This window comes from Anabrus simplex, chromosome 6, assembly GCF_040414725.1.
Source record: "Anabrus simplex isolate iqAnaSimp1 chromosome 6, ASM4041472v1, whole genome shotgun sequence".
NCBI lineage: Eukaryota > Metazoa > Arthropoda > Insecta > Orthoptera > Tettigoniidae > Anabrus > Anabrus simplex.
The window spans coordinates 332,649,504-332,667,534 of record NC_090270.1 but is presented as its reverse complement, the minus strand read 5'-3'; the positions used below and the strand labels follow the sequence as shown (position 1 = coordinate 332,667,534).

Sequence of the window (18,031 nt, the reverse complement as noted above, 5' to 3'; positions counted from 1 at the left end):
TTGAAGCTGGTGATTTACATTTCCATATTTCAGAATGGAGATTGCGCGGAAAAAAAAAACAAAAAAAAAACAAAAAACAATGATATCTCTGAAACTATAAACGAAAATAACATTATATAAATTACACTTTAATCTACATTAGTTACTTGAGGGAAATAAACAATTTATTTTGAGAAGGATTAACTAATTAATTTGAAAAGTTGTTTTTAAACTTGACTTATTTTTACGGCAAACTGTAATATTTAAAAAAAGTTATAGCGGACTATGCTATCACAGACTATTTTTGTCAAATCCCCCATTTGGCCATCTATGGATCGCATGGAAATTAAGGCTTCTTGGCCTTTCTTCTCTTCTCTCCCCTAAACCTCTTCATTCGTTCGCTTCTTATCTTTCTCTCCTCTTTGTAAATGATCCGTTCGGGCCTCTATTTTAGTGGTTTTAGACTGTTGACTGTTCTCCTGTGGATCATCTCTAGTGTAATTCCAACTTCTTCCGCACCCCTCTTGACCTCTTCTACCCACTTGGAGGTGGCCTTTAACCCCATGACGTATTTGAAGATCCTTTTGGTCAGCTGTCTGTCATTAATTCATACTAGGTGTCCGTCCGGCTCCATGGCTAAGTGGTTAGCGTGCTGATCCAGAGGATCCCGGGTTCGATTCCCAGCCGGGTCAAGATTTTAACCTTAAATGGTTAATTCCCTTGGCTCGTACTCTGGGTGTTTGTGCCGACTCCAACATCCCTGCAACTCAAATACCAAACATAACACTATCCTCCACCAAAATAACACGCAGTAACCTACACATGGCAGATGCCGCCCACCATCATCGGAGGGTCTGCCTTACAAGGGCTGCACCCGGGTAGAAATAGCCACACAAAATTAATTATTACTAGATGTCCATAGAATTTCAGCTTTCGTTTCCGCACTGTGTCTGTGATCTTTTCTGTGTACTTGTAGAGCTTCTCATTTCTCCTTTTCTTCCAAGTTTCATCAGTAGACTTCTGTAGTCCCAGAATTTTCCTCAGAATCTTCCTTTCCTTCTTTTTGAGTTCTTGCAGCTCCCCTTTTTTATTTAAAATAATGCATTTTGAAGTGTATAATCCATCTGGTTTTATTACCGAGTTATAATGTGGGATTTTGGCCTTGTAGGATATTGGCAGTTTGTTATACCTGTTTTGTGTTAGCTTGTAGGCCAGATCTAATTTTCTAGCTCTTATCTTGTTTGTCTCTTTATCCAGTCCATTGAGTTGGATACATTCACCCAGGTATTTGAACTTCTCTGTCCTTTTAATCTTGCCATGTTTTACCTCCATATACCTCTCACTTTGGTGCTTGTACTCCATATATTCAGTATTTTCATAGGAGACTTAGGGACCCACTTTTTTGGCGATTTTATGCAGGCTCTCTAGCATCTTTTGAGGTCTTTTTGGTTTCTGGTTAAGATGGCAAGGTCATCTGCAAAAGCTGAACACTTGATTTCTAGGTTGTGTGCTTTCTTCCCCAGGTGTATTCCACTTATTCCTTCAAATTTCAGAGCTTCTTCCCAGCTTTTCTTATTTTCTCCAGTACGATACTGAAGAGGATAGGGGATAATCTGTCTCCTTGTCTGACCCCTGTCGTTATTTCAAACAGAGCGGAGATTTCTCCTAAGAACTTGACTTTCGAGATGGTGTCTGTCAGTGTTAGTTTAATGATCTCTCTCATTTTCTTGTCAATTCCAAACTCCTCTAAGACACTTTAGCTTTGTATCAATCAAGATGTATGCTTTTTTGAAGTCAACCAAGATGACAACGGTGTCCTGACTCCTTATCGTTCTTGTTCTCAGAATGCTTTTAAGGTTGAATATCTGTTCCATGCATGACCTGCCCTTTCGGAAACCAGCTTGGTATTTTCCAACAATTCTTACCCTCATACAACAGATGTATATTTAACGTTTTAGTCAGCGTAAGCTACAAAGGCACACAGATGCCTCGTTTTTCTTTGACTTGCTTCACTTAAATCATAACTGTAACATAAAAACAGTTCCAGTGGGTTATGCGTTAAAGACAGATATACACGTCGGAGACTTTTTTTGTAGAACATATTATGCTGAACAATTCTAACCCTCAAGTTTAGCCAATGTAAGCTAAAAAGTTACACGAATGGCTGTTCTTATCTTCAGACAGACAGACAGACAGACAGACAGACAGACAGACAGACAGACAGACAGACAGACAGACAGACAGACAGACAGACAGACAGACAGACAGACAGACAGACAGACAGACAGACAGAGAGACAGAGAGACAGACAGACAGACAGACAGACAGACAGACAGACAGACAGACAGGCAGACAGACAGGATCAAAGACTTTATTTTATACTAAGTAAAGATTTATAATTTACAACAGAATCAAAAACTCTCTGAAACCACAACTTGGAGAATACGAAGGAGGATTTCGCACATACAGAAGATGCCCAGACTAAATTCTCAGACTGAAACTGATAAGGGAATATTACAAGTGAAGAAATAAACAGCTATTTATCTCATTCATAGATTTCAGAAAAACATATGATAATATCCACATACCCACACTTTTAAAAATCCTCATTCATACGGTCTTCATCCCAAATTAATAAAAATCGTCAAACTAACTTTAATAATAATAATAATAATAATAATAATAATAATAATAATAATAATAATAATAATAATAATAATAATAATAATAATAATAATGTTATTTGCTTTATGTCCCACTAACTACTTTTACGGTTTTCGGAGACACCGAGGTGCCGGAATTTTGTCCCGCAGGAGTTATTTTACGTGCCAGTAAATCAACCGACACGAGGCTGACGTATTTGAGCACCTTCAAATACCACCGGACTGAGCCAGGATCGAACCTGCCAAGTTGGGGTCAGAAGGCCAGCGCCTCTGTCAATCCAAGACAAGTAAGACGCACAAGTGAAATAATCAAGCACGACATTACGGAAGCACAGCTAAGTCTCCCTCCTCCCTCACGTGACGTACTAGATGACGACGCAACTCCACTTCCCTTTTCTCCTATGGATTGCACGAACAATCAAACTGCGTCACATCGCTACTACACAGATTCCCAAGGCTGCGCAGATTAAACATCTTTCTAAGATATGATATATAACATGAGGCAAGCTGCCCTAACCAGATGACCACCATTTTTAACGAAAAAGATACCAAAGAACTTTTACCAGTCAAACAATCAACACAGCAAATATTTTTTCCATAACCTAAAGATTACCGATTGTGCTTATTGTCTAATATTTTTCATCTAAGTTTCCTTATACAGCTGATGATGACCACTAAGTGGTCGAAACATGTTCTGTGAGTGATAATGTTTATTTAATTTGGCCAACGCAAAAAATAAAGTATCGATTAGGCGATTCTTGAATTATTCTTGTTGATTATACTCATCGATACGGTCATGAAGTGGACTACTTGCAATACATTTTTTGTAGCTGGATGTTCAGGAAGGTTAATGATGGGGTAAATGATCCAAATACCGGGTGAGTTGGCCGTGCGGTTAGGGGCGCACAGCTGTGAGCTTGCATCCAGGAGGCAGTGGGTTTGAGCCCCACTGTCGGCAGCTCTGAAGATGGTTTTCCGTGATTTCCCATTTCCATACCAGGCAAATGTTGGGGCTGTTCCTTAATTAAGGCCATGGCTGCTTTCTTCCCACTTCCAGCCCCTTCCTATCCCATCGTTGCCATAAGATCTATCTGTGTCGGTGTGACATAAAAAAATAGAACCATCTGATCCAAATTGAATATTCTTCTCTGATGAAGTATGGTTCCATTTACATCGTCATATTTAGTGCAAGAAATCCTATTACATAACGAGAAAATCAGAGTTTGGTGAGTGGTGAATGTATATAACATACCTGCCAACTTTACAAAACCAAAAATCAGGAGATTTTGATACGAAAATCAGGAAAAATCAGGAGATACAATTGGTCAAAACTGCGTATTCTACATGTCGTCCACAATACATACATTATCGTAGAAATTCCATGCATCATGTCCACATTTAAATTAACACATATTTCCAGCATGGAATCTAAATCCACAAATATCTTACTCTCACATATGTATTTGTATTCAGTGATACTTCAATACACAACACCGAAAAATTTATAAGAACATATATGGTATAAATACACAACACCAAAAAATGTATAAGAACATATATGGTATGCCTACCTTCCATCTTATTGATTTACAGAAGCTTCTCCATCAGTAGAAAATTGCTGTTGATTAAAAGAAGAAGCAGTGGCAGATTTTGCCTGTCTGAGAAACCCACTGTCAAAGATTTGTTGAAAGCAGTTGCCCTGTAGCCTTGATTTTACTGTCAACAACCTCTCCAAGTTTTCATCACCAATAGATGACCTGAACTGTGTTCGTGTTTTAGTCACCTGACTAAATATCCTCTCACATTCAGCGTTACTGTGAGGAATTGTTAAAATGCCCAGAATAACACGAACTAATCTATCATATTTTAGGCTCCCATCACCACTTCTTAATTTTCCCACCATCGACCAATGCACATCAATTCTTTCTTCCATTAAGATCTCATCTGGTATATCATCTATCTGAAATGCACAGAACTGGGACTGTAATTCATCCATGGCTTCCTGCTCTTCACCTGCGTCTGCATTCAGTAACACTGGAAACTTAGCCACAAAATACATCACAGAAGAAAATGAAGCCTCGGATGCAGATGTAATTCGTGCAACGGTCGCATTCTTCAGCATTTCATTCTTCAATGGAAACTTGTGGACATGTGGCAATGAAGTACTTCCGAACTGATGAGAAAAATTCCTCCTTCTCGTCATGCTTCAGATGCTTTACGAATTGGGAAGTGCAACTACCAATGAACAAGTCACAATTATTCTTCTGGTTTACCCTGCTGTGGTAATCGACTTCCAAAGGAGAGGAAGATTTAACCACTGAAGGTCGTACAAATTTTGATATCAAATTCCTTAATGTGTCCAGCAGCAGATCTTGCAGTAAATGGATGTGAGGCACACTTGACTGCAAAATTACATTTGGTTTATCAAATGTAAGAATAACATTTGATAAAAACAGACATAAAGCCTTATTTAAATTTGATGACAGGAACATAAAAATTCTTTCTTCACGGGTCAGACTGCACTTAATGTTTGAATCCTGTTTAGTTGTGGGTGAAGAAGAACTTGGGACTGGTGATTCATTGGTTCTTTTCCTTGAAGAGGCAGCACTTTCTACTGATATTTGTTTCATTTTAGGAATATGGTAAGTTTCGAGACTTCCAAGCTGACCTGTCTTACCAGACTTTACTTCATAATTGAGCAGACTGGACAAAGGCAGCCACTGTTCCAACAACCTGGATAAACATTTGCCCAAAGAAAGCCAACGGGTGCACACATGCTTTAAAATTTTCCTAGTCTCGGCATTGTACAGTTCCTGAAATTGTTTCACTCTTTTCTCTTAGTACTTCTTTGTAGAAATAATCATCAATCCTGAATGGCAAGCATGATGCTCCCTTTTCTGCAGCCAAATTTAACAAATGGCAGGGACAACCAACAACAAAGAGATCAGGCATATCATGTTTCAGCACACCAGCAACTCCATTCTTCATTCCAACCATTACTGGTGCATTATCACAACATAAGGCTAAACAGTTATTGCGTGGAATATTGCACTCTTTCAGGGTGTTGAGAAGAAGGGCACCTATATTCGCACCAGTAGAGTCCCCTTTCAAGTTAGGTACAGACAATAAGCAGCTTTCAATTTTTTGTCTCTTCTGATTATATACGGTAACAATGGGATAGAGGTTACGATCTCCTTTGTTACTTCCATCAGTTGAAACAGAAAATGGCCATTTCTTCTAAGTTTCTACTATTTCTTTCTTCTCTTTCTTTGCCATTTCTCCAATAATTGCAGCAGTCTTTGTTCTTGCACAGCCGTATTTCTTTGCAATATCACTGTCCGGGAACATTTTTCTGAAAAGGTGACCTGCATGATCTGCACAATTAAGTGGCAAATTATGCTCCAAAATGAATGATGTAAACAAGCATTCGGCATTTATCACCCGATCACTTTCAATTTTAACAGCAAAATTTAGTTTTGTATTACTGTCTATACACTTGACGTTTTCTCGATGCTTCTTTGTTTCCATGTGTTTCGAAACATCACTTTTTCCACCATGTGATACAGAAATATCACATCGACAAACAGTACAAAATGCAAAAGATGGACCTTTCCTGGATTCAATAATGCACGGAAACTGTTCCGAAAACTGTTTCAGGAAAACAGAATTGTATTTCTTGGCCATAGTGAAAATTCAAAACACCAAGCAAAAACACTACAATATGACGAAAATTTGCATTATAATCTATAAACAGCCACTTAACACGAAAACAAACCACCTTCAGGGATTCGGGAAAGCAAATAACATTCAGCCCACTATAAAAACGTCAATAAATACTGGACATGCTTCGCTGAAACGCATGCACGCATCAAACCGAACAGGACAGAACAACACTGAACAGAACACAAATATATGACAGAATACTCTATAACAGAAGCATCCGAACCAGTGTTGCTAACCAGTGTTAGCCAAAAGTCACCAAATTCTAAATTAAAAGTCGCTAAATCAAATTAACTACCATAATCCAGTTGCACTTTATTTCAATGATAATTAGGCCCTAATCATTTAAGAAATTAAATTCACGTACCTAGTCAGAAGAAAAATAATTCTTCTTTTTCCAGCTCCTCGACAGCAGACAACGAAGGTTGCATGTACTGTATTTGCTGATATAGGCCTATACCGATTTTACACATAACTTTCTGAAATTACGTACCAATAAAACGGTTTTTCTTAAGTTTTTATTATTTTTATTTTTGTTACAATCTGCTTTACCTAGCACCGTAACAAATAGGTCTTATAGCGACGATTAGATAGGAAAGGTACCTTAAGTAAGGCACAGCCCCAACATTTGTCTGATGAGAAAAAGAGAAACCACGGAAAGCCATCCTCAGGGCTGCCACCAGTGGGGTCCGAACCCACTATCTCCAGAATGCAAGCCAACAGCAGCACGCCCCTAACTGCACGCCACCAGCTCACTCAGTCCGATTCTTTAACTTTGTACATACGATATGACGGCTTTCCCATAATCACACATTCAATTCAATACCCCTTCTAATAACAATTAAGAACATTGTCACTACAACTTCAAACAATACAGGAGTGCTATGGTATTATTATAACACTTGCCTCAAACCCGACTGTTGCTATACGAGGCTACAAGGCTAAAAATTACACATCTCTATTCCCTCACAGGTAGTATGTGAGCGGTATGATAGATGATCGGTCGCTGATAAGCCTTCCGAAAATAGTATGAACTCATGCTCCACACGTGTGCCAGAATTGTCTCCAAATGGCCCCTAAAATCACTAGAAAAATCACTAGTCTCTATCTTTTAATTCTGCCACTAATATTACTAAAACCGACTCCAAAAATCTCGCAACTAATCCCCAGAATTGACTAGACTGATGCGAACACGCGAATGAATGAACACGAACATAGCACGCAAGAACGAGAGATTGACGATCGATATACGCGTCGCGATATACAGGTTTCAATAAACATCGCACATTCGTGCGCATTTCTCGTATTAATAAACGTCGATATTTTATTTGAAAGCGGCCAATGAGCGAAGGACTTCCGGCCACTGGCGTACAAAGCTGAAAAGGCGGGATCTGAAAACAAATGTTTGAAGTTCACAAAAAAATAAGCTAAAATCGGGAGAAATAGTAGAATAATCGGGAGGCGGGAGAAACTGTCGAAAATCGGGAGTCTCCCGCCTAAATCGGGAAAGTTGGCAGGTATGATATAAGATAATAGGGCCAATACTTTTTTGCAGATACTGTTAATGCAGAATGTTACAGGAATAACAAATTCATACCATTCATTGAACAACTGACCAATATTGAATAATGGTCTCAATATTTCCACTACGATTCCGCCACCGCACATACAGCCGCAGCATAATTAAATTTTATTCAGGAAATTTTTGAAGGTAGGGTAATTAGTAGGAGGTTTATGGCCTGCACGATCCCCAGATCTCCCATCATGTTATTGATATTTATGAGGGCAATGGAAAAAATAAGTCCTACAATAAAGGCTTTGAAAGAGTGGATCAGTTTGACCACATCACACGAGGCAGACAAAATGGCAGTGGTTGATATTCTCATATTTTCTGGATGTGTGTGTGTTGTGAATACTCGGCTGCTGCATCGCAAAGCACAACCTAACCTTTCTGAGGGCCACCTGATGTTTCATCATTACACTGCAGTAACCCTACTATAAATGAATGGAGAGCAATCTCACCAGGGAAAGATGTTTCCTACAAAAATGAAAGAGAGATGGATTGAGTCACTGGCTGCTATTAATTGATACAGAAAGATGTGACCTTTGCAAAGGAAAATTAATTTCACGTGCAGTAAATGTATGGTTAAACTTCACTTGAAATGTTTGCACGGATATCATAATCAGTAAATGCATAAAAGTAAACAAAGTTGCATACAAAGTATTGTAGACAAGTCTACAATGCAAAAAGCAGGTACATTTTAAGTGAAAATTGGACAGCTTTCTAACAGTGCTTAGCTTGCAACATTATTGTGTAATGTAATGCTGAGTAACTAGTGTTGATGTACTGAACCGAGTGCATAGCGTCTGACATATCAGATGGCCTGTGCAGATAAAACTAGCACTTATATGAACATTCTGATTGTTTGAATGTGTTTCTGTAATTGTTAACAGTAGAAATATGTAGATTAATTGAAATAAAACACAATAGATAACTTTATGTACTAATCAGTGCAGAATGTACTACCTCAAGGATTGCAAAATGTCCTGCTACTTACAATTAGGATCAAAATTATTGTCTGGATCATCAGTTACATCCCAGTTCTCTTCCTCTTCACACTTTGAGACAATAAATTCACTGGAAAATAAACAGAAACAATTAGTGTTGAATAGATCTATGAGTTAATAAAAATTAAAACAATAAAATAGCATGGCGGTGAGATGATTACTTTTCTAACAGGAAGTACAACTGGCTAACCATCCTCTCTTAACAATAATAAGAAGCATGGCACTGAGCTCAGTATCAAAGGAGATAGAATGTTCAAATACAAATAAGACATAATTACACAGTGGCGATCTCACTGAAACAACGTAAGTTTTATGTTTCCTGCATGGTATATTTTCGATCACTGCTGTTAGAAGTGACAAAACAGTTTTCAAAGTAACGGCAATACTGCCCCAAGAAGTTGATCGCATCAACCAAAGAGAACAAGCAGAGTGACTGGAAGCAGTACTGGGGGGGGGATAGTGGGAGAGGTTTCCCGTGGTAGGTACCAAAAAAAAAAAAAAAAAAAAAAAAAAAAAAAAAAAAAAAAAAAAACAAACCATACGATAGTTTTAGATAAACAACTGTATTGGAATAGTAAGTTTGGCAGAATACATGCTGATTAACATAGGAGCAAAATAGGTCCGAAACAAACTCTGGACATAAATCATCAAAATGATTTTTAAACTTCCCTTAAGAAGAGAGTTAACAATTCACAAATAAGATAGAGGTAAAAAGGAACTATTACGCAGGACTTTGTTACAGTTTACAAATAATGTTTCATACATGATCATCTCAGATGATTTTCTTCCCAGGGAAATAGACATAAAACTAGAGCAACTGTCTTTTTTCTGTGATGATTATAATATTCGGCCACAGTTACAAATCAAACACCTCCAGGGCGTTTTTATATAAAAACCTAATGAACCAAGTGAAAGAGAAAGGGGAGGGAAAGGAGGAGGATAAAAATAACAAGGACATGAAAGGAAAAATTTGGACTCTGAGTGCGCGATACTGGAGAAAGCTCATCCGCCAAATAATGCCCAACTTTCAAAGCTTGGGAAAATTCTGTTGGCGATGTTTACCCTCAGTCCACATCAATAATTTCCAGTATGTTAAAAAAATTATTTTTGATGAGTAGAAAGTAGTAAAAATTAAGGCGTGAATCAAGGCTTTTGAAATCAAGAGTGTATTAACACCCAACACACCTGAAAGGCTAAGTTAAAGTTTTCCAACAATAAGCATGTGAAGTGTTTTAGCTCATCCGGATCTGAAGATGTTGCGTTTTCCAGTTGGACGGAAATGGAAACTGCGTCGCACAGTAAGCCGTGCGAAGAAAGAGTGTCTCTCTCTCTCTCTCTCTCTCTCTAACACACACACACACACAAGTTGATGCCAGTCTGCTAGGACAGGCGAGGCAGTCCAATATATACACGTCCGGAAGCGAAGACCAGTCTATTCTAGAAGGTTTAGGTGACGTGATACGGAGAGGTATAGATGACAAAAGCAGATAATAATAATGATAGTAGAAGGCATATAGTCCAGTAGAAACGTAGATATTGCAGAGTATATAGAGGCGCAGATGCGAGGATGTTTCCAGAAGCTTGTAAAAACGTAGATCGAAGGGTTATGGCAGGAGCACGTTACACCCTGGAGACGGTACGTCATGGTCTTTTCGACCGGGTTCAGAGATAAATGTTTATAGTTATTAACGTAGTGGGCCGCTAGCTTCCATCCCTCGGTACCTGACATTGGGCCCGTCCACTATCAGTGTGTGTAAACAATTCACCCCTCATGCTCCTCAGTTTCAGCCAAAGTGCACTGCTTGACGGACCTGGTCTAAAACTCCTGGTGCGCCCCATTACGTATGCGTGTTTATGAGTTAAGTTTATTTTTTCAGTTAATATACCAAGAATGTGTCAGTTTTGTTTTTTATTTTCGTGTAAAATAGTGCCTTCATATTTAGTGAAGTCCAACGCATCATGGACAGAAACAGGGAAAGAGAAATTGAAAGACTTATAAAGAGCGTTACTCAGTTTCACGCACAAGCAACCATTGGCCAATGACTTTGTTTTTTACTATCTTGAGCATTACTTGAATTAATTTGTTTATTTTTTACAAGCATGCGAAAGGTAACTTTAACATTCAAACGAGTAATTATTTGAAAGAACTAAACCAACAGCTATGCGTGAAATATTTGCAAGAAGGGTATTCAAACTCTCCCAACGGGGCTAAAACAGGAACATTCGCTAAATGTTAGGATTGTCTAAGAAGAGCAGCCCTCATTCGCCTACTGCAATAGGGGAAATTAAAAAAAAAAAAAAAAAAAAAAAAAAAACCCAAGACTAGATGCCGTGTATGCCAGTGACATAGCTACAAAGAACACTCGGCAATGACCTGTGTTCAGTGCAGTACGGAAAGTGATGACGCAGAATGAATATCAATTGTTTAACATCCGTTTTTTATATTGTCAAAATACCTTTGAACATTATTTACAAGTTCGTGCAAAATTATTTACTAGTTCTGTAACAATAAACATAGTTTTTGCTTAATCTGCGCTATTTCTTCATGATCCGGTCTAAAACACCATGCGCGCCTCCTCACAGGATTACTTTTGCATGCCCTCTCCAGGGTTAATAATGTTAAAGAAGACAAAAGACAAATACAGCAAGAAATTCTCTCTAGTACAGCATTACAGACATGATGAATGTATATTCTAGTCTGCATCTATATACCTTTAACTTTATGCCTTGTGAAAAAGACAATTGCAGTTAGAGCTGTAAAAACGTCAGTACATACAGAAGCGAAATCAGAGAAACAAATCGACAAAATCCTAAAAGTAGAGAGAAGCATCAAAAAGATGGGCAATGTTAGATAGTGCCAAATGAAGTGGTGTACAGAGAACTGGAGCCCATCATAGATACTATACGGAAGAAGAGGAGTTCTTTTTTTTTTTTCTGGGTCACATTATGAGGACTCCAGAAATCAGAATACTGTACCAAGAAAAATTATAGAGGAACATTGGAATCTGATGTCACAAATAGGATGGATTAAGGAAATTAGAGAGGACATGAAAGAACTAGAAATAACTCTGGATGATTTGCAAATCAAAACAGAAAATTTAAAGAAACTGAAAAACATAAAAGTAAAATTCAAACCAAAAATAGGTAAACGACATACAATGAAAAGGGTATTTAAAGATGAAGAACAACAGAAAAGATCAGTAAGTTGAAATTACCAGTGATAATGAGGTAGTTTCCTGGAGGCACATTGGCTGTTTTGACAAGGAGCATTGCCCAGAAGGCAACTTTGGTCATTGCCAGTAGAGATTTCTCCACGATGCAGCCACTGAAGAAATGGATTTATCTTACAGCACTGATGTAGGTGAAGTTTGTCAAAGAGTTGTTATATCACTGGACTTCTGAGACAGAACTGATTAATTTTATTGTTACAATGTCAACATCATCTCTTGCTCTGTGTCCTGTTTCTCTATGGGCTCACGCATGAAGCGAGATGATCTTTATAGCAGGTTTTTATGACCAGATGCCCTTCCTAACATGAATCTCATCAGAGCAATTAACAGGATGAAATGAATGATGTAATATATTATGATAGTAGGAAGGGAGAGGGTGAAACTTGGTGTCCGCACATAATCTACTCCTGTCGAACAGCACCAAGGGGTCTGTTCAAGGTTTAACAGCTCCGTCCGACAGACAAATTACCATCAAAAGCATCATACAATCTCACTCCTCATGAACACTGCGGAGAGGTTTGGAATTAAATCCAGGCATTTGGCATGCAATCTAGTGATTAGAAACTGTCTATCACCACCTCTCCTACCATGCTGGCCAACATTCTGACGGTGAACACTTTTTTAAAGAATGGGGCTCAAATCGGGTAACCATGGTGTCAGACCATACAGATTTGACACTTAAATAATCATGGTCACCAGGCAGGCTCTATCTGTTCTGTGAGTACCATTGTAAATCAAATTATATCTGCATCTGATGGTGTTCAATTTCTCTCTGCTTCAATGTGTTTCTTGCACTGAGCACGTATCAATGGTCCTCTTTTTATCCTGCACTGACGCTTTTAGCATCTTCTGTTCTTCAAGTATTTCATCTACTGTCATAGTTTCACACATAGGAACATCATCATAAACGTTGATGTATGTTTCGAAAGTAACCTCTCATGCTATTCAGCGCCAGTCTTCCCTCTCAGAAAAATCACCTAGTGTGACGTCATCAGCGCGAACACGACCAAAGCTGACTGCATTGAAGCATTTCCGAATACTGTTTTGCTCCACAGAATCAACAGGCAGCCTTAATGAAATGCATGGCATCTAAGACGGTGATTTTTCTCATCGTCGATTCCACTGCAGCCAATCTTCTCTGTACCAACCTCTTACGATACTTCTGCTTCATGCAGCATATTATGCCTTGTTCTACAGTAATGGCTGTAGCTTACTGGTTCAGTTTGCTGGGAGAAAAATGATCTTCTGTTTCTCAAATTAGAAACATTTGCGGGATGAGACGGGCATTGATCAACGAAGAGTGCAATTTTCCTGTTTCTTACGCCAAGGCTTGCACGCGTAAGTAATGTTAAAATACTGCGAAAGTTATCCACATTTTAGTGTTCGAAGTGTACTTGCATGGAAAACATTGCACATTCTTGAAACATCATGGATTGCGTGCTTTTCCAATAACCAGTGGTACCAACTTCTCGGTTTCACTTTCATTACAACACAGGAGAACTGTAAGCCTTTCCTTGTTAAGTTTGCCACTGTGACACATCGCGCCCTTAAAATCCATGTTTTTTTCTGGAAGAAGATGAGAAAACAGCCCCGTTTCATCTGCATTTAAAGTATTGTCAGGAGTGTAGTCTTTCAAAATTGCAGGAAGTGTTGTAGTTTTCCATGTTTCAATAGCTTCCACACAGTGTAGCAACAGCTTCGCCTAGCACATAACTGTAAACTGTGATTCTTGAATCTGTCAATCCAGCCATTAGATACTTTAAAATCAAGTCCAATCTTCTGTGCAGTAAGTGTTGCCTGAGCTCGAACCACAGTACCATCTACCGGCACGTTTGAAGCTTGTGCTTGCACAAACCACTTTAGAACACCTTCTTCTAATTCTGGAAACTGACCCTGGCGATTGTTTTCTTTGAGCACTTTTCCCTTCCTCAAAAGCAGTTTCAATCTGTTTACGTTTGCTAACAAGTGTATTTAAAGTTGACAGAGGAATGTTTAACTTCTGTGCTACATCCACACGCTTCATATTTGTGATCCACTATATCACTATACGGCAAGCTATCGTCACTGAATGAATAGATGACACTACAGGGAGCACACTCACTGCTAAACTGAGCTGGGCTCTCGACTGCTATCGCACCAAGCTTAGGCAATCACTTAAACCTTGGCCGAAGTGACATGATCTGAACCAACACTACTCAAATGAGGTTGTTGACGGCTATAGGAAGATTCATACTGTTGGTGTGGAACAGAAATCAAACTCATAGTACTTAATGAGCAATACCAATGTCTGAAGACAACCAAAACAGAATTCAACGAGATGATACTTCAAACAGCAATTGAATGCCAATCAGTCTAATACTGTACAATTATACGCTACAAATTTCATTTTTGTTCTGTATTGAAGTGCAATTATAAGAAATAAATTGACAATAGCGTCCACCTTTTCAACACAATATATCAAGTAAATAATATTACATCAGTCTTGGGGCTAGTTTCAGCCACTTAGTGGCCATCTTCAGCCAAAATAAAATTAAACAGATTATGTGATCACTAAAACATATGTATACAAGACAAAGAGAATGTTGCAGGAATAATTATAACATTAAAATACATATAAAATAAAAATTATGGTTGTGATCTTCTTGTCATAATATGATGTCTTTACCACTAGAAAGATGGAGGGGGTCACTTTTGACCCTTTTATGAACTCAACACTCTGCCGTTGCCATAAGTTATCTAGATTTTATTCGGACTATATGACTTTTCATCACTTAGGCTTTATTTGCTGTCGTTAAAATTTGGATGCCCCAGCCCTAACAGCTTGCTTCTAATTTGTTTCCTATGCGTGATGCAGACTATTAGCTTCTTCCCCCACTCCACTCCATCTGCTACCTTTACCTATTTACCCCCTCCCCACTCCACCAACGTGAATCAAGGTTAGAACAAACCCGCCATTCTGCCATTCGCAGTAAGGAGCTTGTGAAACCTGTATTATAAGCAGTTTGTTGTAGTTTGTTTTTTGAGGTATTTTTTGTGGCTGTTTTGTGAATGATTCCTCAAATATGGAGCATAGAAGGTGTTTGAGACCAGACGATATAATAGTTTCTATGCAGGAAGTAAGTAAAGATGACCGGGGGGCAAGTCAGATCCAGCACCACATGGAAAACGAAATATTGTTGATGGGTGCATCACAAGCACATAAAGACTCTTCATGGATGAATTTATCCTCAAAAACATGCGTAAATGTACGGAAACAGAGGCTGAAAGGCAGCTACAATGTAAGAACTGGTCTGTGACTATGGATGAACTTGATGAATTTCTAGGTATATGGTATGCTCATGGGGGCAACCTGTGCAAGAACTCTGGATCTGAAATCACTCTGGTCCAAAAAGTGGGGACTTGAATTGTATAAGAATGCTATGTACCAAGATCATTTTATAGAAATTTTGAGATTCTTGAGATTCGATGTCAGATCCTCAGAGAAAAAACCAAAACGTTTGCCCTGATATCAGAAGTATGGGAAAGGTTTTTTTTCAAATGATCAGATTCCCTATAAACCTGGAGCTTGGATTACAACTGATCTCCAGCAAAACTCGCTGTCACTTTTTGTAATTTATTGCACCCAAGCCTGACAAATATGGGCAGAAATTCTGGACGGCCATGGATAAAGAATCGAAATACATCTTGAATGTATTTCCTTATCTAGGAAGGGATGAACAGTGCCCTGAAAATGTGCGTTTGGGTGATTATGTTGTTAAGAAGTTAAATGCCCCTTTCATAAACAAGGGTAGAAATGTAACTTGCGACAGTTTTTTTTTTCTTTGGCATCACTGCAGCTAGCTGAAAATCTGAAGTCCTAGGGAACCAGTCTTCTTGGTACAATAAATCAGGTGTGATGTTCCGCCGGAGGTGAAAACTTCCTGAGCACGAGTTCTAAAAAGGAACAACATAATTTTCGAGTATTTATCAAGGCAAGTTCTGTAAGAATGTACATGTGCTCAGTTCACTTCATCCAGATGTCCAGGTGGGAACGGACAGAAAGAAGAAAACCGACACCGTAACATGTTACAATGGAACTAAGTAGGGAGTCGACGATGTGGACCAAATGGCCAGAAAGTATACCATCAACCCAGTTGCACGCCAGATGGCCATTACACACATTCAGTAATAAGATGTACAATATAATAGGTTAGGATCCACCTTTCAATACTCCGTAATAAGATGGTAAGAAGTAGTTACAACCTGTTTAATGGGACCGGTTTCAACACATTTTAAGTGTCATCATCAGCCAATTTTCGAAGATCTTAAAACAACTAGCACATTGAATACAGGCAAAAAATTAACAATGTATCATAACGTAGCAATTCAGTAAATGTTCAAAACACAATAATCTAATTAGCAGCAATAAACGCTTGGATGTTGTACAAATAGGTTACAAATATCAAGATCTCGCAAAGATACTTTCTCCTACAACTTGCTCAGGAATTTATTGCAGCAAACACCCAGACTAGAAATAAAAGGACCGATACTGCAGACGATGATGATAGTGATATTGAACATTAATCTGGCCAAAAACGCAGGAAATGTCAAGTGTGCAACAAATGCAAGAAGAACATGAAAGGTGGGCATGTGTGTAAAGCATGCAAAAAGATTGTCTGCAACAGATGTATTGGAAAAGAGAAAATCATCACCTGTGTAGAATGTCTGTTAGCTTTGAGGTTGACAATACACTCATTCACTGACATACTGTACTTCATAACATGCTCTTCAGACCACTGAAGGATGTACTTAATATGGATACATAGGTTCGTGAAAATAGAAAACTAATCACACAAGAGACTTTCATTTTGTATCCATATAATACCTGATTGTGACTTTTAGTTGATTTTACATCTATTCATAACTGAATTTTTGATACACATGTATGGTTTAGAACATAATATTTAATAAGTATTCAATCAGGAAGATCACTGATATTTATTTTCATTGTAGAAAATATACCCCCACATCTGTATTCACAAATAATAGAATAAAACTTATATGTCACTCGAGGGTCATTTTTAACCCCTCCGTCTTTCTAGGTAGTGCGACTCATTCCGTCTTTCTAGTGTTAAGTAAGAAGAAGATCACAACCATAATTTTTGTTTTATATGTATTTTAATATTATAATTATTCCTGCAACATTCTTTTTGTCTTGTATACATATGTTTTAGTTATCACATACTCTGTTTAATTTAATTTTGGCTGAAGATGGCCACTAAGTGGCTGAAACTAGTCCCAAGACTTAAGTAATATAATACTGTACAATACGAAGCGATGTGAAGGTAGACCATGGCCGTTCTCTCGACTCGTTTCCAAATGCTAGCGGAGAAAATCGAACATGTATGACGTCATGAAACAAGTCTGTCGATGTTCCAGGGCATGTTCCAATGTTTACAACATAAAATGCACGGCGCTAGCTGTCTGTAATGGTAATTAAGCATTCTCTCTCACCCTAACACACATTGCATGTCCAACTGGACTGACAAATGTGCAAGCACTGGCCAAAATATTGAATGAAGAACGTCAAAATGTGAACGTAGTAAGCAGGAGTGCGAAAACGTGCTAGAGCAATATTTTACATAAAATTTAGTGCTTTGGGACCGGGACTTCTATAATTCGATGTGATTAACGGGAAAACATGTTACTGAGGAACATACTAATGGGATTCCACTATAGTTCAAAAAATATCTTGAACAACAACAACAAATAATCTCTGCTTGCTTTACTTGATTCTGAAAAGCTTTTGACAACGATAAACATAATACTGCATATGCATATTAGACTAGAGAGTAGAGATGCTAACATCATCAAGAAGCTATACAGGAATCA

At 38.3% G+C, this 18,031-nt stretch overlaps 1 protein-coding gene across 3 annotated transcripts in view; it reads right to left on the bottom strand.

Annotated features, from left to right (window-relative positions):
- The window catches only part of LOC136875787 (leucine-rich repeat protein lrrA), a 129,157-nt gene that overhangs the window by 9,507 nt on the left and 101,619 nt on the right, over positions 1–18,031 (bottom strand). For 2 of the 3 annotated variants that reach the window (XM_067149383.2, XM_067149385.2), the window contains one exon: positions 8,921–9,000. The exons of the other annotated variant lie outside the window; for it this stretch is intronic. In XM_067149383.2, the coding sequence (XP_067005484.2) occupies positions 8,921–9,000 (80 nt within the window). The remainder of the gene's footprint in view (positions 1–8,920; positions 9,001–18,031) is intronic. 3 annotated transcript variants of the gene reach the window in all.